The sequence below is a fragment of the Sebastes umbrosus genome, chromosome 3 (genome assembly GCF_015220745.1).
Source record: "Sebastes umbrosus isolate fSebUmb1 chromosome 3, fSebUmb1.pri, whole genome shotgun sequence".
Taxonomy (NCBI): Eukaryota; Metazoa; Chordata; class Actinopteri; order Perciformes; family Sebastidae; genus Sebastes; species Sebastes umbrosus.
The window spans coordinates 26825943-26853184 of NC_051271.1; the positions used below are offsets into that span (position 1 = coordinate 26825943).

At 38.8% G+C, this 27242-nt stretch overlaps 2 protein-coding genes across 3 annotated transcripts; one reads left to right on the forward strand and one right to left on the reverse strand.

The window, feature by feature from the left end:
* The first annotated feature begins 3661 nt into the window (after window positions 1-3661).
* Window positions 3662-20213, forward strand: xpnpep1 (X-prolyl aminopeptidase (aminopeptidase P) 1, soluble). The gene is made up of 20 exons (XM_037764944.1): window positions 3662-3819; window positions 6256-6380; window positions 7433-7496; window positions 8140-8244; window positions 8678-8770; window positions 9458-9601; window positions 9844-9939; window positions 10652-10733; window positions 11653-11863; window positions 13416-13505; window positions 13639-13689; window positions 14285-14343; window positions 14662-14739; window positions 14855-14926; window positions 15600-15660; window positions 16322-16391; window positions 16878-17051; window positions 17656-17732; window positions 19076-19174; window positions 19467-20213. Exons 2-20 carry the CDS (start codon window positions 6264-6266, stop codon window positions 19584-19586), a joined length of 1863 nt encoding a protein of 620 aa, XP_037620872.1. The 5' UTR covers window positions 3662-3819; window positions 6256-6263; the 3' UTR covers window positions 19587-20213.
* Window positions 20214-20626: 413 nt separating this feature from the next.
* Window positions 20627-23430, reverse strand: si:dkey-246e1.3. Of its 2 annotated transcripts, none has more exons than XM_037764946.1 (3): window positions 23215-23430; window positions 21973-22069; window positions 20627-21505 (listed from the first exon to the last, which is right to left on the reverse strand). In XM_037764946.1, exons 1-3 carry the CDS (start codon window positions 23318-23320, stop codon window positions 21283-21285), a joined length of 426 nt encoding a protein of 141 aa, XP_037620874.1. In that variant the 5' UTR covers window positions 23321-23430; the 3' UTR covers window positions 20627-21282. The 2 variants fall into 2 exon arrangements, with proteins under 2 accessions (XP_037620874.1, XP_037620873.1); XM_037764945.1 differs by having other exon boundaries at window positions 20627-21625; window positions 23215-23421.
* Window positions 23431-27242: the final 3812 nt, after the last annotated feature.

The window sequence follows — 27242 nt, forward strand, 5'->3', positions numbered from 1 at the left end:
CGAGGTTGATTTTTTTGTTAGTTCGGTGAGTGGTGCCGCCAATGTAGAGAAATGGGGAACAAACCTTCTGTACCACCCCACCAGTCCTAAAAAGGATCTCACTTGCTTCTTGGTCAGGGGTCTTGGAATCATCTGTATGGCCTTTATCTTCTCTATTTGTGGCCTTATCTGCCCACGGCTGACCAGGTACCCAAGGTATTTCACCTCCTCCTGAGCCCAGGAACACTTGTTTGCATTCAGGGTCAGCCCAGCTTCCTGTATCTTGCTTAGGACGATTTCAAGATGCTGCAAGTGTTCTTCCCAGGATTCACTGTAGATTACCACATCATCAAGATAGGCAGCTGAAAACCTGGAGCAATCATTAAGAACAATGTCCATTAATCTTTGAAAGGTCGCAGGTGCGCCATGAAGGCCAAAGAGTAACACAGTGTACTGGAACAAGCCCATCCCTGGAATCTGGAACGCTGTGTATTCTTTGCAAGATGGGTCAAGAGGCACTTGCCAGTAACCTTTACAAAGGTCTAATGCTGTGATGTAGTTGGCTTTCCCGATTCTCTCTAGCAGCTCATCAATACGGGGCATGGGATATGAATCAAAACCGGAAATACTGTTCAGTTTCCTCATGTCTGAACAGAACCGAGGTTGAGTACATTTTTTCTTGGGAACAAGCACTATGGGGTTTGACCACTCACTTCTGGATGGTTCAATGACTCCCATGTCCAACATCATCTGCACCTCCTTCTTCAGTGGTTCCATCATTCCAGTGTGCATAGAAGCACAAGGCAAAGCCTTGTGCAAAGCACACTGGTCTATTATTCGTCGGGCTTATTCCAGTGTGCCTAGAAGCACAAGGCAAAGCCTTGTGCAAAGCACACTGGTCTATTATTCGTCGGGCTTATTCCAGTGTGCCTAGAAGCACAAGGCGAAGCCTTGTGCAAAGCACACTGGTCTATTATCCTGCGGGCTTATTCCAGTGTGCCTAGAAGCACAAGGCAAAGCCTTGTGCAAAGCACATTGGTCTATTATTCGACGCGTTTATTTCTTCTTCTGACTTCTGCCTAAACTTTGCCGCGCTACTCCTCCGGCAGCATTGCCAACACCTGTACAAAAAGTACATCGAAACGTGCGGAATGATCGGGAATCGTGTGCTATGACCTGACTAAGAGATTCACGCAGCGGTTTCCGAGAAAATCGCGCGAAAGCGCGATTTTTTTGCTCCATTGGAATGCATTGAAAATCGACGTGACGAGTGCTCATAAACACTCCTCTTTGGGGCCATACAGAGTCGCCATACTTTAAGGTAGAAACGTGATTAAAAGTTTGAACGGGTCACGAGACTTGGGACTTTATTTGGCCAAATGGCAATTGTTTGATAGCTGGCACGGTTTTCACGAAATCGCAGTTTACGTTTTGTGAAATTTTCAGACCGTTTCAGATTTTATAATGGGTGTGTATTGCGTGGGTCGTTAAGGGCTAGAGTGTGTGACATCATCGCTAGAGTGCGGGAAAGCTTTGAAATCTTTTGAAAATTTTCCGAACAAATTGCTCTGTAGCCCACAATGTCCACTCCTCATACACAATGAATACATCAAAACGTAGGTATTTTTTTATGCCGGTCGCAAACATGTAGCTATGTAATCAGTCGGACTTACACATTTGGCGACACATGCCTGAACGTGAGAGCAACTGCAGGCTTCGCTCCCATAGGGCCCCATATTAAATTTCACAGAATTTTTTGGATCAGAGAAAAAAGTTACTACTTTTGGAAACTGCCGCCGAGGTCACATTTTTGAAACTACAGACCCAAATGTCGCACCATTTGTTCATCAGAAACTCCTAACTGGTCTCATGAACAATCTAAGCGATAGGAGTCACGGTTCCTGTTGTAGAAGCACTTTTATGACATGTACGTCTCTGGTTAACTCCTATTATAAACTGCCCCACTGCAGCAGTGGCCAATCACCACGGCAACTTTTGATTGCTGCTAGACAGCTGATTCACATTAGCCAATCAGTGCAGGCTGACTAACTAACACACACACACACACACACACACACTATTTACTCTATCACGCCATTTCAGTGAGCCAGCATGCTCTAAACCAGGGCTTCAATGGATCAGGGCCATAATTAATGTGATCAATTACACCTGTGATTAAAAGCCCCCAACTCTCATTGTATGATAACAGGAACTAGGTATTCCCCTACTTTTCAAAATAAAATCCCTCAACTCTTACTGTATGTTAACAGGAAACTAAACACACCTCACGGCCCCCCAATCACCATGGCAACCACTGACAGACGCACGCAGCGAAAGGGCCTACAGTGATGACCTCACTATGGACCTCAGACAGTCTGAATCTGCCACCCCCTCCACACACACACCACCCCTAGCCCCCACCCATCCCCCCAGCACCAGGCACACTGGTCAAAATTTCTTGCGAAATTTTCTAGTTATTATTATTATTATTATTATAATATTATTATTATGTTGTTGTATTGTTGAATATATGGATTATTATTATTATTATTATTATTATGTTGTTGTTGTATTGTTGAGTGTATAAATTATTATTATTATTATTATTATTATGTAGTTGTATTGTTGAGTGTATGGATTATTATGATTATGATTATGATTATGATTATTATCATGTTGTAGTATTGTTGAGTGTATGGATCATTATTATTATTATAATGTTGTTGTGTTGTTGTATTGTTGAGTGTATGGATATTTATTATTATTATTATGCTGTAGTATTGTTGAGTGTATGAATTATTATTATTACTAGTATGTTTTTGTATTGTTGAGTGTATGGAGGATTATTATTATTATTATTATGTTGTATTGTTGTAGTATATGGATTATTATTATTATTATGTTGTTGTTGTATTGTTCAGTGTATGATCATTATTATTATTATTATGTTGTTGTATTGTTGTAGTGTATGGATTATTATTATGTTGTTGAGTGTATGGATTATTATTACTATGTTGTTGTTGTATATTGTTGAGTGTATTATGGATTATTATTACTATGTTGTTGTATTATTGAGTGTATGGAGGATTATTATTATTGCTATGTTATTGTTGTATTATTGAGTGTATGGAGGATTATTATTATTATTACTATGTTATTGTTGTATTATTGAGTGTATGGAGGATTATTATTATTGCTATGTTATTGTTGTATTATTGAGTGTATGGAGGATTATTATTATTGCTATGTTATTGTTGTATTATTGAGTGTATGGAGGATTATTATTATTATTATTATGTTATTGTTGTATTATTGAGTGTATGGAGGATTATTATTATTATTGCTATGTTATTGTTGTATTATTGAGTGTATGGAGGATTATTATTATTATTGCTATGTTATTGTTGTATTATTGAGTGTATGGAGGATTATTATTATTATTATTGCTATGTTATTGTTGTATTATTGAGTGTATGGAGGATTATTATTATTATTGCTATGTTATTGTTGTATTATTGAGTGTATGGAGGATTATTATTATTATTATTGCTATGTTATTGTTGTATTATTGAGTGTATGGAGGATTATTATTATTATTATTGCTATGTTATTGTTGTATTATTGAGTGTATGGAGGAGTTATTATGATTATTCAGAGAGCAGGAGGCGTGTCCGGAGCTCTCTGCGTCTACTGGAAGAAACCTCAGTCACGTGACCTCAAACGTCAACAGCGTAATGGCAGCCTCCTCCTGTTTAGTACATCAACACAAGGTACCGAGCTGCTGAACGAGCGCTTCGTCTATTAACCCAAAGAGTCACATCTCCAAGAAGAAAGCAGCGGGTGTGTATTCAGCGTTTCACTGGCTGCATGTGGGGGCACTTTACCGTGAGCTACCGTCTCCGGTGTCTCACACCGAGCACGAGGGTGTTGACTGTTTTCACATGAGGGACTCGGTCGGTCACAACACGCCTCTGTGTCTCTCTGTTATATCGTTATGAAAGATAATAAACAGCGTTAACTTTACTAATATCTTACCAGCGTGCTACCACACCCACTACTGTCATCCACTGTGACTCCCTGGATGAGTTAGTTACTGTGTGTTGTGGTTGGGCTGGTGATAACAGTGATGTCAGTGTGACAACAACATCACTTCAACACGAGTCTCTCTGTGGTTACATCACAATACCAGAAGCAGCTGTGTAGTTTTATTTTAGCTACTTAGCTAATTTGTATAGGTATGGAGTCACAGGAGTGCCATAAAAAAAGATAAATAAAAGAATAAATAAGTAAATTAAAAATGTGGAATTATAAAGACAAATAAATGAAAGAATAAATAAGTAAAATAAAAATGTGGCATTATAAAGACAAATAAATGAAAGAATAAATAAGTACATTTAAAAATGTGGAATTATAAAGACAAATAAATAAAAGAATAAATCTGTAAAATAATAAGAAAACAAATGTGGAAATATAAAGAGGAATAAATAAGTACATTTAAAAGTGTGGAATTTTAAAGACAAATAAATGAAAGAATAAATAAGTAAAATAAAAATGTGAAAATATAAAGAGAAATAAATAAAAGAATAAATAAGTCAATTAAAAATGTGGAAATATAAAGCCAAATAAATAAAAGAATAAATAAGTAAAATAGAAATGTGAAAATATAAAGAGAAATAATTAAAAGAATAAATCTGTAAAATAATAAGAAAACAAATGCGGAAATATAAAGAGGAATAAATAAGTACATTTAAAAATGTGGAATTATAAAGACAAATAAATGAAAGAATAAATAAGTAAAATAAAAATGTGGCATTATAAAGACAAATAAATGAAAGAATAAATAAGTACATTTAAAAATGTGGAATTATAAAGACAAATAAATGAAAGAATAAATAAGTAAAATAAAAATGTGGCATTATAAAGACAAATAAATGAAAGAATAAATAAGTACATTTAAAAATGTGGAATTATAAAGACAAATAAATAAAAGAATAAATCTGTAAAATAATAAGAAAACAAATGTGGAAATATAAAGAGGAATAAATAAGTACATTTAAAAGTGTGGAATTTTAAAGACAAATAAATGAAAGAATAAATAAGTAAAATAAAAATGTGAAAATATAAAGAGAAATAAATAAAAGAATAAATAAGTCAATTAAAAATGTGGAAATATAAAGCCAAATAAATAAAAGAATAAATAAGTAAAATAGAAATGTGAAAATATAAAGAGAAATAATTAAAAGAATAAATCTGTAAAATAATAAGAAAACAAATGCGGAAATATAAAGAGGAATAAATAAGTACATTTAAAACTGTTGAATTATAAAGACAAATAAATGAAAGAATAAATAAGAACATAAAAAATGTGTGAATATAAAGACAAATAAATGAAAGAATATTTTTTTTTCATGTAAATTACTCATTTCTTTCTGCATAGTTTTTAATTTTTTTAAATGTATTTATTTTTATATAATTTTATTTTATTTTTTGAATCCCTTTATTTTTCCTTGTTCGTTTCCCTGTTGCTTTTGCTATTCCTTGAAGGGCCAAGCTGCCAATCAGCTGGTATTTAATTTGGCCAATCAGAAGCTTACAGTCCTCTGTCAGTCAGAAACTAATTTCACCAATATACCACCTGAACCTGTTGTCAATCAGTTTTTAATTCAGCCAATCACTTCAAGTACACAAACTAACCAGTGCTAAAAACTTTTTTTACACCAAATTATACTGCTCTACTGTGAATCTGAATAGTGATAGTGAATTCACCACTGCACAGTGTCTTAGTGCCGACAGCAGCCAATTAGTCTTTTCTTTTAATAATTAACTTCTGTGATAGTTACTCAATCAACATGTTACAGCAGGTTAAAGATCCAGGTGTGGACTGTGACTTTGAGCTCCACGTTAATAGTCTACAGGCTCCAGTCAGTCACTGTCCTGTTCCAGTCACCTGAAGTCAACATGACTTCCCAACCGTCAGGTAATCTATGGATGATTAGGATTGGTTTGAATAACAACAGACGAGTGGACGTCTCCGTGATTGTTGTTTAAAGGGTAGTTGTGTGAAATTAATTTTTCAAGATGGAACAGATTCTTTTCACATTATAAATGCCGAGGTGTTTGTCTGCACTTTGTAAATCCCTGCAGCTTTTATCTTGACATTCATCTCATCATACATATTTAGGGCATTGTAGCTCTGTTTTGAAAATGTGTGGTATCAAGATATACTACTTAACTTAGATGTCTTTGATTAGTGTGTCATGCTCTTTCTCTATTCAGGCACCGCCATGTCTCCAAAGATCACAGGAGAGCTGCTCAGGCAGCTTCGCCAGGCGATGAGGAATTGTAAATACTTCTCTGAGCCCATACAGGCTTACATCGTCCCTTCTGGAGATGCACATCAGGTAAGTGACATCACACACATAACATACATTATACTATAACTACATTTATACTACGGCTGTCAATTGATTAATCGCAAATTAATCACACATTTTTTATCGGTTAAAAATGTACCTTAAAGGGAGATTTCTCAAGTATTTAAGACTCTTATCAGCATGGGAGCGGACAAATATGCTGCTTTATTCAAATGTATGTATATATTTATTATTGGAAATTATTGAACAACACAAAACAATGACAAATATTGTCCAGAAACCCTCACAGGTACTGCATTTAGCATTAAAAAATATCATAACATGGCAAACTCAAGCCCAACAGGCAACAACAGCTATCAGTGTGTCAGTGTGCTGACTTGACTATGACTTGCCCCAAACTACATGTGATTATCATAAAGTGGGCATGTCTGTAAATGGGAGACTCATGGGTACCCATAGAACCCATTTTCATTCACATATCTGGTCAAGGGACCCCTTTGGAAATGGACATGACAGTTTTTCCTCACCAAAATTTAGCGTAAGTTTAGAGCGTTATTTAACCTCCTTCTCGACAAGCCAGTTTGACATAATTGGTACCAATGGATTCCTTAGGTTTTCATTTCATATGATACCTGTATCTTCACTAGGCTTAAAACTGAGACCGCTACAACCTAACAGTCGCAAGTTGCGTTAATGCATTAAAGAAATTAGTGCCGTTAAAACGAATTTGCTTTAACGTGTTATTATCGTATTGACTTTGACTAATTTATGCATGTTTACATGACTTAAGTCACACCCAAACATAAACCAAGACTCACAAGCTTACAGTCGTGCAGCTGCTATTTTACTTTGTTTGTCCTGACTCGCTTCTGATCGTCTCGTCTGACCTTCGCAATTAATTATAGGCCTTTGCCTGCTGCTCCTCCCTTTTCCCCTCTCCATGCACACGACGTGATGTGAGAAGAGCAGCAAAGGTGGCATTTAAAATGTCTGACCGGTTGATGGCCACTTCACACTGATAATGAAGCTGATCTCTCTCTCTCTCTGTGTCTTTCTCTCTCTGCCTCCATGTCTTTCAGAGTGAATACATTGCACCGTGTGACTGCAGACGTGAATTTATCTGTGGATTTAATGGCTCTGCAGGTATGTTTTTGCTTGTGTGTGATTTGCATTGTATATGCCGGTTAAAACAGTCATTCCGAGTTCAAATCCTAGATCTAATTTCCACTGTGGAAAAACCCAAGACAATGTGATAAATGAACTAGCAGGAACTTCCAACTTTTATTCTGTTGATCTATTCAGGGTAAACCACCCAGATCCTAATGCATCGTCTCATGTTCAATTTTGTTAGTGCAGCAGATGAAGCATTACTTTTTTATGACGTTTGGCAGTGGTGTACTTTCAAGCAAAGTGGCCTACTTTGGAATAAATCACTGTGGGAAATCGGCACTGTTTGAAAGAGCAAAGGAGAGCTCATTCGTTCTCAGACTGTTTGTTTGCTGCTGTAATTTCAGAGGCTTATGCTGTGTATTTTGCTTCTCAAACCTGACCGAACAGCTTTGACCAACCCGGCATCTTACTGTACAAGCACAACTAACTGACACATAAGATGAGCAACAGTAACAGTAATTGACAAGTAATTGTAATAGAATATTATAATGTAACACCATTTCAGTGTCAGTTTTCTTGCATACATTGAAATGTATCCATTGTACGAACCAGATCCAACGAAACATCTGTGATTGAAAAGGCCAAATAAATGTGCTTTGTGTGTTGTGATGTGTAGGTACAGCCATCGTCACAGAGCAGCACGCTGCCATGTGGACTGATGGGCGATATTTCCTCCAGGCCAGTCAGCAGATGGACAACAACTGGACCCTTATGAAGATGGGTAATGTCCTACTTGATGTTTCTGTCGCACATGATGAAAGTAAAAACGGCCCCTTATTTATGTTATGTAAGCTATAAAGTTGTGGTTATTTTTGAGCAACTTCACATATTTTTAAAGTGTAAGATTTGCAGTACAGATTCCATAATCAAGTCAGTCTTTATACACAAACGCCTTGTACCCTTAGCATCAAACTGTTATCAAAGCACTGATAATAAGGCATGTATCACAGCCAGACTGTAAGTCGGGATGTTTTGACCTAAATTGAGAATGAAAAACAAAGCAAGATTGTCCTATTTATGTCTGCACTGGCTTTTTAAGACACAAATAAATCTTCAGAGACACTGTATGTTAAACACTGGTATGAGTCAGGCATATTTTATGTCTCTGTCTTTGTTTGTTATGATCAGTTTGTTTTGTTTATAACCATATCTAGGGTTGAAGGAGACACCCTCTCAGGAGGACTGGCTGATCAGCATTCTGCCAGAGAACTCCAAAGTGGGAGTGGATCCTTGGATCATCGCTGCTGGTATGTGGCCGCAGTGGATCAACATCACTACACAATGACAGTCAGAGCAGCATCCCAGCTGACATTGTGTGAAGGCGGGGTACACCCTGGACAGGTCACCAGACTATCACAGGGCTGACACATAGAGACAGACAACCATTCATGCTCACATTCACACCTTATTTGACTTTTGATACTTTAAGTATATTTGATGCTAATACTTTTGTACTTTTACTTAAGTAAGACTTTGAACGAAGGACTTTTACTTGTAACAAAGTATTTCTACACTGTAGTAATGCTACTTTTACATAAAGTAAAACATTCTTGTACTTCTTCCACCACTGGTGTACAATGTGGTTCCAGTATTTCTGCCTAGTCTGATTACAGAGAGAATAATCTGCTCACATTGCACTCCCTTTATTATATTGTAGTGTTGTCAGTTGTGAATCAGAAAATGTTCCCATATACTCAGAACATTACCCTGGGTAATCTCATTGTCATCTATAAAATCTCTCCCCATTCATTGTCTATGGAGCAGCTCCAGACTTTATACCCTATAACATCACAAGTTTGAGTTTTAGCACTCTAGTTTTTGTATTTGGGAGAGACTTGTTCATGTTTACTAATATTTTTTGGACTGTCTTAGACCATAGGAATAACATGTGTGAATTTTGATAAATTAACACATTAACACTTGTGATGTTTCAGATCAGTGGAAGAACATGTCCAGGGCGCTGACCGGTGCAGGCCACTCTCTGGTGGCAGTGCAGGATAACCTGATCGATGCGGTCTGGATGGACCGCCCAGAAAGACCCAGCACACAGCTCCGCACCCTGGGCTTAGAGTACACCGGTCAGTGCAAAACACCATTTAACACCATTATTATAACATATATTTTACAGTAGCTAACTAGGGTTTTGTGTAAGAAGTATATATATATATATATATATATATAGAAGTATATATATCCCTTAATTTGGATTATGTTTAACACTTTTATCTTTCTTATCTTTTGTTTCCAAGCTAGACAAAATACAGTTCACTGTAACTAGATATGAGGGAACATGTTGATAAGCATCGCTGTCTCCCTATAGGTGTGTCCTGGCAAGATAAGATCACCGCGCTGCGAGCCAAGATGACGAAGAGGAAAGTGACCTGGTTTGTTGCCACGGCGTTGGATGAGATAGCATGTACGGAAAATTGTTTCAGAAATACACACAGTGTGAATACTCTCTGCCAGGGAGGTACTTGGAACACAGTAACGGAAGTGTTGAGATGATTAATTTAAATTATCCACCTTTGATCTTTAGCGGTCGTATAAAAGAAAAAATGCTGACAGCAAATGCACGGAACAAAGAATGAACGGCATATATGAGAGCCTTCTTGTTGATGTATAGGTCACATTTTTACTTACAGCTGTGTAAAACAAGCAGCAGCCCTGCCCGACATCCCTTCTGTTACATAAGTCCGCTTTGATACGTGATCACGATCCAAGGACCCAGGGATGCACACAGGTGTCCCTCTACATGCCTGTCTGAGCACCTCGTTTACAGTGCCTAATGAGCTCTTGCTTCTGATTGTTCGGTCTTATGAGGGTTTGTGTTAATTAGAGTGATGCTGATTTTGATTGTCATCAGGTAGCATTCAGACAAGAGGGTTTCAATGGGCGTTCAATTGAAGGGGATTTGCTCAGGCATCTACAAAGTATGAGTGACAGTCCGGTAATAACATTGATATTGAACACCAAACACACAGCAGTGAGGTTTCAGTTGAGACATACAGTAACTTCATTATACTGTTTACATTGACATTGTCAGCATCATTATGTGATGAAACAATTTATTTCTTAAATTTTAACAAATGTTATAAAAAATGTAATGTTCTGTTGTTTCCTTTTCTCAGGGCTTTTTAACCTCCGCGGTGCAGACATCGAGTACAACCCAGTTTTCTTTGCGTATGCCATTGTGGGGATGAACACAATAAGGTAATGGAATATAACAACATATTGGCTAGATAGATCAGTGCTCTTTTAATTAAATGTGAATTACCTTAATGCAACTGACTAATTTGAAGGACTACTAAAACTAACAACAGAACAACTAGGGCTGTCAATCAATTAAGATATTTAATCATGATTAATCGCGATTAAACACAATTTAATCGCACATTTTTTATCAGTTCAAAATGTACCTTAAAGAGAGATTTGTCTATTTTTTTTGTCTAGTATTTAATACTCTTCTATATATGCTTGCTTTATGCATATGTATGTATACATTTATTATTGGAAATCAATTGACAAAACAAAACAAATAAATATCAAATTAATTTAATATTTATTAATTATTATTAAACAATTATTGTCCAGAAACCCTCACAGGTACTACATTTAGCATAAAAAATATGCTCAAATCATAACATGGCAAACTGCAGCCCAACAGGCAACAACAGCTGTCAGTGTGCTGACTTGACTATGACTTGACTTCATCCATATATCTTGTGGTCAGAGGTCAAGGGACCTCTTTTAAAATGGCCATGACAGCTTTTCCTCAGCAAAATTGAGTGTATTGTTAGTGTGTTTGTACGTTTGGAGCGTTGTTTAGCGTCCTTTGCTACAAGCTAGTATGACGTGGTTGGTACCAATGGATTCCTTAGGTTTTTTCTAGTTTCATATTATACTAGTATCTTCACTCTAGCTTTACAACTGAGCCCGCTACAACCTAAAAATCGCATTAAATAGTGGCGTTAAAAACAAATTTGCGTTAACAAGTTATTATCGCGTTAACTTTGACAGCCCTAATAACAACACATAATCATTTACATATATTAAAACCACCTAAACTGGAGGCAAAGCAGTTTTCACCTGGAGTTACTTTTTCCACTGAACCTCTCCTTCCTCCCTGCAGGCTTTTTGTGGACCTAAAGCGTCTTTCTGATCCCGCATTGAGAGACCACCTGCAGCTGGACTCCCCCAGCAAGCCCGAGATGAGCATCCACACGTTCCCGTACGAGTCGGTCTACACCGAGCTCCAGGCCATCGGTGCGGCACACAGCCCCAAGGACAAAGTGTGGATCTGTGACAAGGCCAGTTGTGCTCTCACACAGGTCATCCCCAAGGTGAGAGAGCGCCATAAAAACAGCTAGATTGTGTTTTCCTGGTTCATAAATGGGGCTACGCTCTCAAGCATCATCAGTGTGCTTATACTTATTAAACATTTTGAGATTGTTTACTGTAGTTGGTTCAAATATGTTTTCACTAACAACATATATTGCAGTTTTGCTGATGAGAGGACAGAAACATAAATTCTTAGACTTCTCATTGTCAGAGTTATTATTGGGTCCAACCTTAAAACAGTACAAACCCTCTTTGTTTTAACAGAACCACTCCCAATGTACGTCATTGTACCGTACATATTCTGTTGTGTTTATTTTTGTTGGTGATCAGCATTCATTCTCTTGGCTATGACAGTTGGCACAACACTTTGCTTGAAATATTTCGGTAACACCTTATAACAAGGGTACAAATCATATACTTAAGTAATGCTTATCTGACGCATGACTCATAATGATTTAATGCATCACTTAATGCAGGATGTATCATGAAGTCACAATGACCTTATGTGATTAGTTCACATTTAAAGGGATAGTTTGAGTGTTTTGAAGTAGGGTTGTATGAGGCATTTCTCCATAGTCAGTGTATTAATTACAGTAGATGACAGTCGGCACGCCCCCAGCTTAGAGATACAGACATGAGTACTGAGACCGGAGCAAAGCAATACAATGCTGTAGACGGGGACGGAAGCAAAATATTTTTTAGCCACGTAAAAGAAAGGCTCACCAAAAAAAAAAAATCAATGTCCGTTTAAGTGTACGCTATATTTAGAATATTTTACTTCATACAACCCCACTTCAAAACACCCGAACTATCCTTTTAATATATCATCAGTTAAGGAATGTTAATTCACAGTTACTTCACACATTAATTGATATGCGACCAAATTAGCTGGATTCCTCTTATATAAAAGTTTATGTCAGGGCCATGCGTTTGCTCAGCCTAAAAAAATAGCTCCATATTTCTATGAGAATAGACCCAAAGGCATCATTTGCAACTGCTATCTGCCCCGTCTCAAGGTTCGATTCACAACAGATATTGTGCTAATGATATTACAGCACCAACACACACATAAGGTTTTTTTTGCCGAAGGAGAGGGAAGAAATTATTTCTTTATTTGTTTGTATAATAACCTTATTTTTCATTCATTTCACATCATGTAGGGGAGCTTCATTCATTTATTTTTCATGACACAACTGTTATTGCGTCCTGTCACTGCATCCCAAAATAAACGAGTTAGAAGGGAATATGACGATGCCTTCGCCTGGCTGCAATCTCTGCTGTCGTGATCACTAGAAAGTCAGGGTGTGACACGTTTTTGCAATGAGGCTCATTTGCATAGAAAGGGGCCAATTTTGCAGCAAAGGTATGCATGTGATGTAATTTAAATATGTCCAATAGCCCTAGTGCACCGAGACGCTATTTGCTTGGAAGCGCAGTTCTTTGCAGATGCTTCGAGAATAACTTGTTTATTATTTGTGCAGGTTTAGTGGCCACAAAAGCCGCGCAATCCTTTGGTGAATTTGCCCCTAAATGTTTCCTCTTGATCTATTTCAGGCCCACAGGACTCCGATTCCCTACACTCCGCTCTGCCTCGCCAAGGCAGTGAAGAACACGACTGAGATTCAAGGCATGAAAATAGCTCATGTAAGAACCTCTGGACTGCCTTAAAATCTGTTGTGTTAATCTCCTAAGTATTAAATTCATGACATCTTCATAAACTGTCTGATTTCACCTCACAGAAAATGTATGTATGTACATCTGCGCTTTTCCCCAACAGATCAAGGATGCAGTGGCCCTGTGTGAACTGTTTGCTTGGTTGGAAAAGGAGGTATTTTCACTATTTTTCTGAGGTCGGACATTTTTAGATCCAAAGGAGAAAGGAACAGATGCCTACAGTCTGTATTCACAGGGTTCCCACTGGAGTTAACATTTAAACAAATTATATTATTTTTTATTATTATTTTATTTTGAAAAATTAGAAAATTAAACAAGACTGTAAAAGTCTTTTTTTTCCCCAAATGAATGGATAGGCTAAAAACATTTGTGATTTTTTTAATATTCATCAATAAGCCTCAGCTGTCTTATCATCTCTCTATCTTAACCTACCCACTTTGTATTGAGGGAAACCTTTGTGATATAGCAAAAATTAACATTTTCTCACATTAATGATTACTTGATCATCATTTCGATTCCAAAAATTATGATATCTATTATTTTGACCAATACACAAAAACCAACATTGTATACCTATACTTAACCAAATCTGAAATGCCTACTGGAAAGTCACAGATTTGTATGTCAAAGTGAGCGTGTGAACCTTGTGTTCAGCTCATTACGAAACTCTGCTTGCACTTGAACTGTAGAGTATGCCAGTGTTGTTTTTAATTCTTTCCTTATGACTGGGTGTGGTTATTGTTTTATAGATTCCAAAAGGCAATATCACCGAGATCTCTGCTGCCGATAAAGCTGAAGAATTACGCAGGTGTGTTTTATTTCTTTTTTCAAACCGCCACATTTTTCTCATTTGGATGACGAGCTCATCCAGTTAAACTTCATGTCAGGCTGCGTTTGATAGATGCTGTTTGAAACTGTGTTGTGATAGAGACTATTCTGGAGTTGTATCCCCCTCTACTGGACATGGAAGTGTAGTAAAATGCTACCAATGAATGTGCTTTGTTCAATTTTAAAAATGTTTTATTCTCTCAGTGATCCTAAAACATTTGAACTTCACCTGTAATCAAGATGTGTGCATCCTGGTGTGAGAATGTTCCCTCTCTTAAATAAACTTTGTCGTTTTCAGTCAACAGAAAGATTTTGTTGGCCTCAGTTTCCCCACAATTTCCAGCGTCGGTCCCAATGGAGCAATCATACATTACAGGTCAGTTGGCTTATGAAACACACCCAGGTGTATTTTATCTGTTGTTTTTTCATGAGAAAGTTTTTGTTCTTTAATAATAGTTGACTTCATCCATGACTTTTTCTTTTCCCTTTAGACCTCTGCCTGAAACCAACAGAACCCTCTCCCTGAATGAAGTTTACCTGATCGACTCTGGAGCTCAATATGTGTAAACAAGATCATTATTATATACCAATTATATATCTATTGCATTTAGGCTAACCAGCCATGCCATGACTTTTATATCTTAAAGGGTAACTTTGATATTTTTCAACCTGGACCCTATTTTCTCATGTTTTTGTGTCTAAGTGACTAATGGGGACAAAAATTTCTGAAATTGGTCCAGTGTTGAGGGAGAACGCTGTAGACGGCAGCTGCTCACAGGCTGCAATATGGTGCTATCGGGGCAAGCTGGCACCGTTATTTACGTCCACTAAAAGTGCTGGTTTTTGACATGACCGGCTCCGATTGTTATTATAAGTGTCTGACATTATGGAAAGAACAAATCAGGTGAGGTGACGTGTTGCCAGAAGACAACAGTGGAATACATCCATGGTGGAAACGTGAGTGCTGGCCGGTCAGGTTGTTTTTGTGGAGTACAGAAAGCATAGCTTAGTGTTATCTAAAATACTTTCAATGTCGTGGCCTTCAATACTGGACCAGTTTCAAAAATTGTTGACTAAAACATGGGGAAATAGGTCGAAAAATACCAAAGTTACCCTTTAATTCAGACAATCATCACCTCCATGCCTGTTAATGCCAAGAACACAGACGACATAGGAACAGTTGTGTATTTTGTGCATTACATGCGTACATCTGCATGCATATTCTGTCTTTGGCAGTGATGGAACCACAGACGTCACACGCACCATGCACTTTGGGACACCATCAGCTTTTGAGAAGGTACATTTGTTTATTTGCTAGTGCATTGGTTCATTCATCTCAGGTTAGGGTTTATTGCATGGACTTTATTAGACGTAGACTACGACCGACCTATGTACAACCGAACGCTGAATGAGACATTTTTAGGTGACCAAAAAGGTTGTAATTAACTTTTATGAACTTAAAACACACTGTGAAAGGGTTAAAGTTGTAAGACCGGACAAAGCTGTGGTAGCGACCTGTCAATCACAAGGTAGCTACGGCCTAAAGCATACCCTGCTTTATGATCTATTTGACTCTAAATGGGACCATAATTTACTAAATGAACATCATGCTGTATTGAAGAAGACTTGAAACTAGCGATTGAGACCATAGACTCATGTTTACAATGTTTACTGAGGTAATAAATCAAGTGAGAAGTAGGCTCATTTTCTCACAGACTTCTATACAATCAGACTTCTTTTTGCAACCAGAGGAGTCGCCCCCTGCTGGCTATTAGAAAGAATGCAAGTTTAAGGCACTTCAGCATTGGCTTCACTTTTCAGAACCAGAGGTTTCCCACTGGTTTATTGGCTAAAGCTATTCAAATTATTCTTACAAAGCAGTGTCATTGTACATTAACTGAATTTATCACAACCCTGATTTTATTTTTTGTATTGTGTGCTCTCTCTCTTTCCTCCAGGAATGCTTTACCTACGTACTGAAGGGACACATAGCTGTCAGTGCTGCTATTTTCCCCAACGGAACAAAAGGTGTTGTCCTCTACTCTGATACGAGGTTTACCTTACGCTGTATTGAGTATACCATTATTAAACATGTTCAGCATTGACAAACAGTGAGGCTCAAATGATTAATTCACACATACAGTATATTCTTTTTGTCTTTTGTTGAACATTGAGCTTTTATTGTTAGTCTCAGACAAAAAACAAGTCTATAGTCTAGTCTAATAGTGCAGGCATCCTTTTGATCAGTAACTAGTAAACAGGATAAATCACAGCCCACTCACAGCATCACATGGAGAGGAAATGTTTACATTTGTGCATTCATTTTCCAGCATACACTGGATAGAGGGAAGGGGAGCATCCTGGACAGCGCTAATATATAAACAAAATCACTCAATTTCACATCTGGGCAAAATTCATTTTGTGCCATAAAAATGGGGAAAAAACAATTGATGACTTTTTAGTGGATTACTTTACAGTGTGATCTCGAGGTCTAACCCTCCGTTCTCCCTGCAGGCCACCTGTTGGATTCGTTTGCCCGTGCAGCTCTGTGGGAGTCGGGGCTGGACTACCTTCACGGTACGGGCCACGGCGTGGGCTGCTTCCTCAACGTCCACGAGGGGCCATGCGGCATCAGCTACAAGACCTTCGCCGATGAACCTCTGGAGGCCGGCATGATCGTCAGTGATGGTATGGCGGAGGGCAGGGAGGGGAGTGTTACGGTAGCAGGACTTTTAATTCATACTGTTAAGGTTAGCTGTTTGTCATGCTGGAAACCTTAAAAGGGACTGTATGTACGTTTTTACACGTATAACCGCTTTTTAATCGTTTTTTATTGCCAATTTGTGAGCAGGTTGTAACCTAACCTAAAAAATGAGACCTTCCGCGAATTTCTGGGTTTCCTCTATCAGCCTGTAGACTGCTTTTAATGTGAAGAATGCGGGCCGTTTTTTCTGGGGAAATCCAACAGATGTGACGTCATGGGCGCTCACAAGTGCCTTTATTTTCAACTCCGCTTACAGGGCTAACAGTGTGCAACCATAGCTAACGTTCGGTTAGAAATGGAGTCCGCTAACACCAAAAATGCTCGCTCACGTCTACGTAGTGCGAACACAAGCGCGAGCAACGGGACTCTGACGGCCACAGGTGTCACTATTAACAAGTAATTTCTGATTCTTCCATAGAGTCCCTTTAACACAAAAACATTTTTAGGTCGTCCAAAACTCAATGTTATTTTGCCTTTTCTGTGTTTATGTTCTAAAATTTCATCCCAATTCTCTCTTTTTTTTTCTAGAACCTGGGTACTATGAAGATGGATGTTTTGGCATTCGTATTGAAAATGTGGTCCTTGTTGTACCAGCTAAGCCCAAAGTAGGTCCTTTAAACTGAGAACAAGCCCAATACATAGAGTTGGATGATTGGAAGGATATGTTTTATTCTCAGTACACATGTGCTGGTAATCATTGTTTGAAAGTGTTATGAACACGAGTTGAACCCCAAGCACAGGACACCGTTTGAATGGTGGTGTGAAAGAGTCTTTTATTGCCACAAAGAATGAGGATATGGAACGGATGATAAAGAATGATAATGTGGGGTCAGCGTGGAGGAATGGAGACGGCAGAGATGAAGCTGGCGTGGGGCAGATAATGAAGGGAAGCGTGGAGAGGTGGCATAGCTGGCATAGCTGGCAGACAGGCAGGTAAAGGGTGATACCGGGCCACAGGAAGGGCCGGTTAGAAACACAAGGAAGCAAACACTTAATGTGGAGACAACAATCTGGCAGGGAGCGGTTGGAGAGCCAGATCAGATATACTTCATGGGTGAGCTGATGAGAAGCAGGTGTGCTTGATGAGCTGATTGCACACAGGTGAGTGTGATGAGCAGAGTCAGGAGTGAGGAAGGGAGACCACGCCAGCACACACAAAACAAAACAGAGAGAGAGAGATAAACAGGGGAAACACAAGGGAAAATAAATAAGTGACGGCACGGCCATAACAGAAAGTTATTATTCTCATTAAAGGACCAATATTTAATATATATTTACTGTAATCAATCATAAAATGACCATGATATGTCATCAGAGATTAAGGATCTGCAAGGAACATGCTGAATTGAAATACTGGCTTCTCTGACAACAATGCTGCAGCCAGTTTGTTCTCCTTTGACATTTCCAATCCGGTCCGGAACCTTTGTTTTTGTTTTGGCCAGTGTGATCCCGTCCACTGCACATTTCAACACCCTGTTGTCACATATGAAACAAATTGGCATACAAAAAACACAGCCTTCTGCAGCCATGGAAGCAAACGAACAAACTAGATCAATAGAGATAGAATAACATTCGATTCTACCCGACCTGAAAAGCCTCGGCACATCTCTCAGTGGTCCGTGTGCAGCTGGGTTATCAAGGCACTGAGTATTTGAGACACACAGGCGGTGAAGTGATTCCGACTACTGCTGATGGCCAGTGATACTAACGCGGTCGTGTCTAGAAGGTAACCTTCAAATTGGGAAAACTTGCGCTAATTGTTATCTGTCACACCGAAGGAGCAGACGGGCCACAGCTTTATTGTTTTGATTTGGACTCCTGTTACCTATTTTAAACGCTAGTCTTATATATTACTCCTTTAAGGTGTTCTTTACTGTGTTTGATCATCGCATCAGTTTTAATTATGAGGAAAATCAGAATGTTTTTGTTCTCTTGTCTGTGTTTTCAGTACAACTACAGAAACAGAGGTAGTCTGACATTTGAGCCCCTCACTCTGGTTCCTATCCAAGTCAAGATGATGAACACAGAGCTGCTCACAAAGAAGGAGGTAAGGAATATCCAGTGTGATTATGTTTAATATTTTAATTAATCAAAGACAAATACACACATTAAAAATTTGTCTCCAAACTGTTTTTATTGTTAAGGTGATACAGAACAACAAATCATCACACGTAGCCTACTTAACAATCTGTAGTTGGAGAAAAAATGTGAGACATAGGAACAATTTAAAATCATGAATTATGCATTTGAATGTTTGATAATATACCGAGCTATTCCTATTACATGAATATGCACTACATCTCTCCATGGTTTGACAGTCTCTCTCCTCTGCCCTGCAGGTGGACTGGGTGAACGAGTACAACAGGAAGTGTCTGGAGGTGATCGGAGCAGAGATGGAGAGGCAAGGCAGGAAGGAGGGGCTGGACTGGCTGATCAGAGAGACCCAGCCGATCGTCTGAGGAGCGACTCCGGTGCAAACCGACCCTTTCTGCCCAGTAGTACTTTACGATCAATCGCTCCCAAGTGATAATCGTCTGTATTTTTCTCATCTTTCTCTGTGTCTCACACTCGGCTTCTTTTGTAAAGCACATTGTATCAGCAGTTTTATTAAAGATCATTAAAAGAAATCAAGAAATAACTTTTCTGTATTTACTACTTTGTGTCTCCAACATAATCAGCTTTTCTTGAACTGTGACAGCATCTTGTTCAGCTTGGTGTTTTTGAGGTTATTCAAATGTGGAAGAACTTAAGATGAAGAAGATGTAAAGTGAAAAAGTAAATGCAGAATGAGGAATATCATCAATATTCAAACACTATCCTAACACTCATTTACAGAAGAAAGCCACAATGACTTTAGAAACTTTGGACATATACACGATTATTAGGCCTCTATATAACTAGTAGCATATTCCTGTTCTTACATTTTGCACCTTTAAAATTAAAGGTACCCTGCTCAGTGTTGTTTACATTCAGTGTTTGTCACCAAAATGCATTGTGTGTATAATTGAGGCTTTACAAACATGCATTTTCTATTTTATAAAACATTTGCAGTGCTATTTTAAAAATATTAAAAATCTACAAATCTACCTACATTGTTTACATCCTTGTTTGCAATCTTCTCTCTCGCTTTTGCTGGCACATTGCTACGCTTCTCAGCCACGGTACCCCACAAGCTGTCAATCATGTTGCCGTGTGCTCATGTAGCCTAGGTGCATGCAATACAAAACTGATAAACCCACAAGTAAAAGCAATGCTCCTTAACCCTACTAGTGGTGAAAAGCTCCACACAGGGTACCTGCATCTACCTTTTAGGAACAGAAAACTGTTGTTACACTTTCTATTGGCTAAGGCTTCTAGCCAGTGATGTCATAACAGGTATAAGAAGAATCCAATGCAGTTGCATGGATCAGTATCGGCTACACGTCCTTGTTTGCTCTTGCACCCAGCCATATTTTGACTGAGTGAGCTGGGATCTGGAGCAGAGCAGCAGGGTGAAGACAGAACAGCAGACTTGACCAAGAGAGGTGGAGGAAGCAGGGAGGACTGGAGTCTAAGACTAGCAGGGTGGTAGCTGAGTTTATGATCTGGCAGTGTGGAGGTGGCAGAGCAGAGTATTTGAAGAGGCTTGATTATGGTGATGACCTGCAACTGATGGCTCTGCTCTGACTCCAACACACCTGCAGGCAATCACACACACACACACACACACACACACACACACACGCACACACAAAGAGCTGCCCTCAGGTCAATGAGGCACTAAAGATGACGTCCCTGGGGCAGATTTAATAAAACAATGGTCATAATTGAAGCAGAAGTGGACGTATCTTGAGCTTTAGTCCCTGGTAAGGAGCAAACTTTCAAATCCTACATTTCCCATAATGCAACTTGATAGTGTCTTAAGTTCCTTGCCTAATAAACACACACATCTTTCAGACTTAATACCAGTATATCCCGCAAGCTTTCTGTTATAAATTCGTAATCTCCAAGCCTTTGCTGAGATAACCGAGATGACATCACTACGACATCATCAGGGTTATTTTCTCAGATTTGAGCTACAGAAGACATCATACAACTTTTTTTTTTACACCCATGATAACTAAACTGAATTTAATAGGCCCTTAATACCCCCACAGCATAACTCTTCATCACCTTCTAAAGCTGCATGTAAAAAATGGGAGGGTCCAGGGTGACGCCACTGTGGGGATCATTGGCGTATTCTTGAAACGACAGCGGCAGCGTCAGTGCAGTTTGCTCCTCTGGTCCCTGTGGGGCTCTAGTCCCCCTCTCCTCCTCCTCTTCCTCCTTCAGTCCTACAGGCAGCGGGTTACTGTAGATGTAGTAGATCCTGGAGTTGTCCTTTGCTGCCTCTGGTTTCCTGAAGAAGGCGAGAGGGTTGATGAAACTGGTGGACCTCTTCACTGCTTTGACCGCCACGGGGTCCGTCGACTCGCCTCGGGTCACTGCACTCTCATACACGTGGGCTCTCTTTGACTGCCTGGTGGAGAAGTGGTGGAGAAGTGGTGGAGAAGCACTAATTGCACTAATGACTTTAATGTAATTGTACAGCGCTTTGTGCTCTATTTGAATTTACAGTAGATATAAAGTCTATCATTCTGCAGAAGGATTGCTAGTACACTCAGTATCTCAATGTTAAAATGTCAATTTTCATTTTCTTTGGATCTTGTATTCATCAGTACACAGGCTATGATGCAATATGTTATTAAACTAGGTGCTGCACCTACGTAGAAACTTTCATGTATCCTAATAAAGGTGAGAAAGCAGGCCATTCACAAGTGTTTACAGGGATCATTTATCAAAGCATATCTGATATCTGATCCTCACCTGGTGCGGTTGTAGCAGACAGTGATGCAGTACAGGCCGGTGATAGTGAGGATGCATAAGGCCAGGGCGATGATGACAATGTTAAACACTTTGAACTCTGAGTAGAAGAAAAGAAGAAGAAAGAGGTTCACTTAAAGGTACAGTGTGTAGGATTTGGTGGCATCTAGTGGTGTGGTTGCAGATTGCAACCAACTAAATACCCCTCCGCTCACTCCTCCCTTTCCAAGACTGCGGTAACGTGAGCTGCCGAGTGCAGAACCGTTGTAATGCCATTCTCCTCGCTCAGAGGCCATCCTTACCATAATAACACTACTTTAGTAGAAGCGGAAGTCAGACAGTGGCTGGTGGTACCACGGTTTTGCACTCTGCGACATTACTGCGGTTTCCCAAGCGTGTCGGAGAACTATGGTGGCCTTGAGGTAACGTAAAAACGCAAAAGGCTCTAGCTAGAGTAGCCCGTTCTCATTCCCAGGGCATTAAATACCAAGGCTTTGTCATGGCCGTTGGTGTTTGGCACCGCCGCACAAGGCACCTTTTAGCGCTGCGAGAAAGTGCGCCGGGAGTGTGGTGACGTAGTTTAAAGAGCAAAAGAGACACACCAGGCTGGCAGGAGGGGAAGTGGATGGGTCCAACAAACACAAGGCTTTCATCCAGGAGACCGCTTTTCGTGTCCCGTGCGGCACGTTACAATCAGCTGTTTGTTCGTGTCCCGTGTTCACAACGTTCAGTGTCATTTTCACTGTACAAACTTAGTAGTTTTAAGCCCAACCATCTTTCCTAAACCAAACTATGATGCTTTTGTTGCCTAATCCTAAAGTGACATCAAAGGTAACTATAGTGGTTTTGATGCCAAAAATAAAGTGACACCAAGTGGCGGTAGGCTATGTGACGAGTTGGGATGACAACGTGTTGGCTAGACCCAGTGTTTGGTTTGTCCGATCTGGGCTACTGTAGAAACATGGCGGGGCAACATGGCGGACTCCGTGAAGAGGACCTGCTCCCTATGTAGATATGAAGGGCTCATTCTAAGCTAACGAAAACACAACAATTCTTATTTTCAGGTGATTATACACTAATGAAAACATAGTTATGAATATTTTATTCCATTTCTGTCAATAGAGCCCCCGAAATGCTACACGCTGTTCCTTTAAAAGAAAAACAGAAACATCATTCATTCAGTCAAATTCCATGGTGACAGTGCTGTGAAATCAAATTGAACTGATATAAAAGAGAACAACACACCAAACAGAGCTGTGTTCATCTCCTGGTCGTGTCGTCCCAGAGCGGCCGTCCCGTTCAGATGGAGGCTGTCTGCCGTCATCGCTCCGTCCTGTTGGGCTCCACTCATGTTGCTGCCATTGGATTCCAAAACATGGACTAAAGGCTGAGCTCCAACTTCTCCTCACTGGTTTCAATAGAAACCCAGGCCATGTGACTCAAACAGCTCGACTTGGTCGCTGTGGAGACACCCACTCTTTTGTCACCCTCCTCGGTTCAAGTTGGACACCCCCCCATCTTCTCCCTCCTCTCTACTCCCCTTGTTTACTGCTCATTATTCTGCTCAGTGTTTTGGGGGGACGCCGAGGGGAGGGGAGGGAGACGTTGGGCCTTTTATACTGTTTGTAATAAGCTCTGAGTGGTGACCCAAAACCAGAGAGTTTGTTTGTGTTCAGCTTGCAAAGTGAAAATGTGTGATAGGAAGCAAAGAGGAACTCAATCACAGTTAACTTAAAGGGGAACACCACCTAATTTAAGATCTCCAATATGTTATGTTTGTTAGTTCAATCAATATTTGTGAACATGAGTTACTCTCTCTCAAAGCCAGAAGCCAGAGAAGTAAGCCTTGTGATGTCATCAAGTATAAAGTCTGGAGCTGCTCCATAGACAATGAATGTGACCCACAGAATGTTTATTTTCTATTTTATACCCAAATGAGCTTTATTATATTGTAGTGTTGTCAGTTGTGAAACAGAAAATGTTCCCTTATACTCAGATCATTCCCCTGGGTGCTCTCAGTGTCATCTATAACATCTCTCCTCATTCATTGTCTATGGAGCAGCTCCACACTTTATACCCTATGACATCACACATTTGAATTTTAGCCTCTAGTTTTTGGATTTGGGAGAGATTTGTTCATGATTACTAATGTTTTTGAAATAAGAAGAATAACATGTATGAATTTTGAAAATGGGCATAGTTCCCCTTTAAATCCTCTGATGTTCCATGCCTCCATGAGACGAATAAAAGAAGTCTGGCTGCCATCCGTACACAAGATTAACACACACAAACAACGTTCCTATGCCATGTGCCGTTTTACTTCATCATCTGTATCAAATTAGGGCTTCAACAAACGACTATTTTCATTATCAACATATCTGGCAATTATTTAATGTTTAGTCTATAAAATGTCTGAAAATTGTGAAAAGTTCCATAACAAGTTTTGAGAGTCCAATTTTACATCTATAAGTTGTTTGTTTTGTCCAACCAACGGTCCAAAGATGTTCAATTTACAACGACAAAAAAAGAGAGAAAAGCAGCAAGTTCTCATGTTTGAGGTGTTTAAAGTAATTCATAAATTATTTATTTTCAGCACTGTATCAAATCTCATAAGAAGTCAATAAATCCTCCTAATGGAGTACCTTAATCATGCAGAATAACAACTTAAAACTACATTTCAATGACACTTTTCACTTAATCTACACATGATCAGACCCAGACAGCATTCAAAACATAAGCCTCAAATATACTTCTCCAGCTGTCGTCTTTACGTTCATCGCTGCTTGTTGTTATGTGTGTTTTGGGGACGGCAGTACAGGAAACCAGGACCAGTGATCCTCGGGCCGATGCGAGAGCCAAAGCCAGCAAAAAGGCAACAAAGACAGCATTCTCCTTTCTCTTTATGCTTCACTTCACCCTGCAGCACCATGGCAGATATTATGCAATTAGTTGAGTCTAATTAAAGCAGCGTTTTGTTTCCCTGTTTGACAAGACAAGCTGCTGTAGAGAGTGAACTTGAAGAGTGACCTTTGTGTCAACCTGCTTGGAGTTCTTAGGTGGAGTTGCTACATAGGATGATACATAGTGTGTGTTACAAGCTAAAGATAAGAGCAGGAAATGATTTGATACTCAATTTAGTTTATTATGAGAGATTAACCAGCTCTCATCCAGATCATTTAGCTATAATGCCCAGTACTGGAACAACTGAACACTAATCACAGTCTCAAGCTGTCTTCACAGCATTAGTTATTCAGAATATCAGGTCTACTGTATATACAGTATGCAAGTGCAGTTATTAGAGACTGCATAATGCAACTGCAAATCAAATAACTAAATTACAAGTCTTTTGCTTGTGTCTTTTATGTCTAACAATCCTCCACTAGGTGTCAGACGTTGCCTGCATGTCTGTACCTCAGTAAAGGACAGCTCTGAGGTATTTATCAGTCTGCCAGCTTGATCTTGAGTGACAGCGGTGGCCTTTATATTCCAAGTCTGCAAACAGTAAAGAAAAACAAAGACAGACAGAAACAAGCCGTGACACAGAGGCTGAGATATGTGTTTATTAGCCTCCTAAACGTCTTTAAAGCCTGTTTAATTTTCACATCCATCCCGGCTCTCTGTAGGGTTAAGCTGTTTTGATTTAAGGGGCATGTGGGTGGCATTAAGCTGGTATGGTTTATTTGAGCAGACCAATTTGTATAAACCAACTCTGTCTGTGGCAGCTATCATGGGAATGAGAATACACCAACTCAGCGTTTCTCAGTTTCACCCAAAACTAAAATGTTAACTCTGCGGAGGAAATCATGATATTTATCATGATGGATAATCAGTTGCTGAAACAAACATTTACTTCTTTTGCTGTTTTTTCTTTTCTTTTTCTTTTACTTCTTGGTTTTCATTGTAGGTGTGTACTTTCCAAGAGTAATCTGATTAATTACTGTAGTAGTACATAGGTTAAATGACATTTACTTACTAATAATACCCCCTGTACTAACAGAGAATACCATTTAGATGTTTGTGGTTTGACACTGTTATTCAGATTCATTTAAGTATTATATATTAATTATAAGCGTGCACACTAGAATTGATCATGGGAGTGACATCATTTTGTAATACCAGGTAATAGGGTGGAAAAAATGGGATACTTGGGATACAAATGAGTTATAATCCTGAGAACAAACTGCGTGGTCTTGGTTTGACTTTGACCAAAAGTGAACTGACAATTTGTTTTTGAAAACCCCTCTTCAGTTATAAACTGACAATGCTCCATCATTAAAAAGAGATTAGAGTCATCTGGTTTTGCTTTGTGCACTTCATTGAATTGTTTTCCAATTAAAATAGTCAATAGTTTGAACTCTTGACATCATCTAGAGTCCAGTCAATTTATTTTACATCCAACAATGTTCTCCTCTCTAAAATGTTAACGGTGGTAGAGTTGTTCAAATACATTGTTGGTTATATTTTGTTGAAATTCTCATTACATCCCGATAGCAATCAATAAATTAAATGCTCTGACAAAAAATAAAAGAATACAATTTGGTATCTGTGGCTGTACTCTTGCTATTTTCTCAGCATTTCTGACTTTAGCTTTAAGCACATTTTAAATGAGCTACTTTACTCAAATAGATACTGTGTCCCGGCCAAGATACTGTAGCAGAACCACATAGAACATAAAACATTAAGGTTACAAAACATATAAAAACAGACTTATTATGAGCTACGTAGAGTATGAAGAGAATAGAAAAGGATCACAAAACATAAAAGATAAAACAATAATGTAAGGTTGATAAAATGTCAGCAATAAATATACCAAAACAGAGAATTTAAAAGTGAATATAATATAATCTAAATACAGTATAGTATAAAAACAAGATAATAATAATAATAATATAGAAACAGATAAAGAATAAATAAAATGGGAAACTAAATCCTAAACAGATCATTACAATGTACCCTACAGTAATATTCAACAGAAACACTGACCGCTACATCGGTGAGAATGGTTTTAAAATACAGTCCTGAAGTTTCATTTAATTTGAGTAGGACATGATATTATTATTATTGTTATTGTATAATTATAGCCACATCTGGCAGCTGCTAATGCAGAGTGTTTGCATCTATTAAGTACAGAGGAGGGAAAGTATTTATACTGTTTATATAACATAAACCTTCTTGATGTGCTGCCAGTTTAAATAATCAGTGTGAGGATGCTTCAGGAAACACACTGAATATAATATTTAACGTCTGTGTTAATGCATGCTCTTACTTTCGCA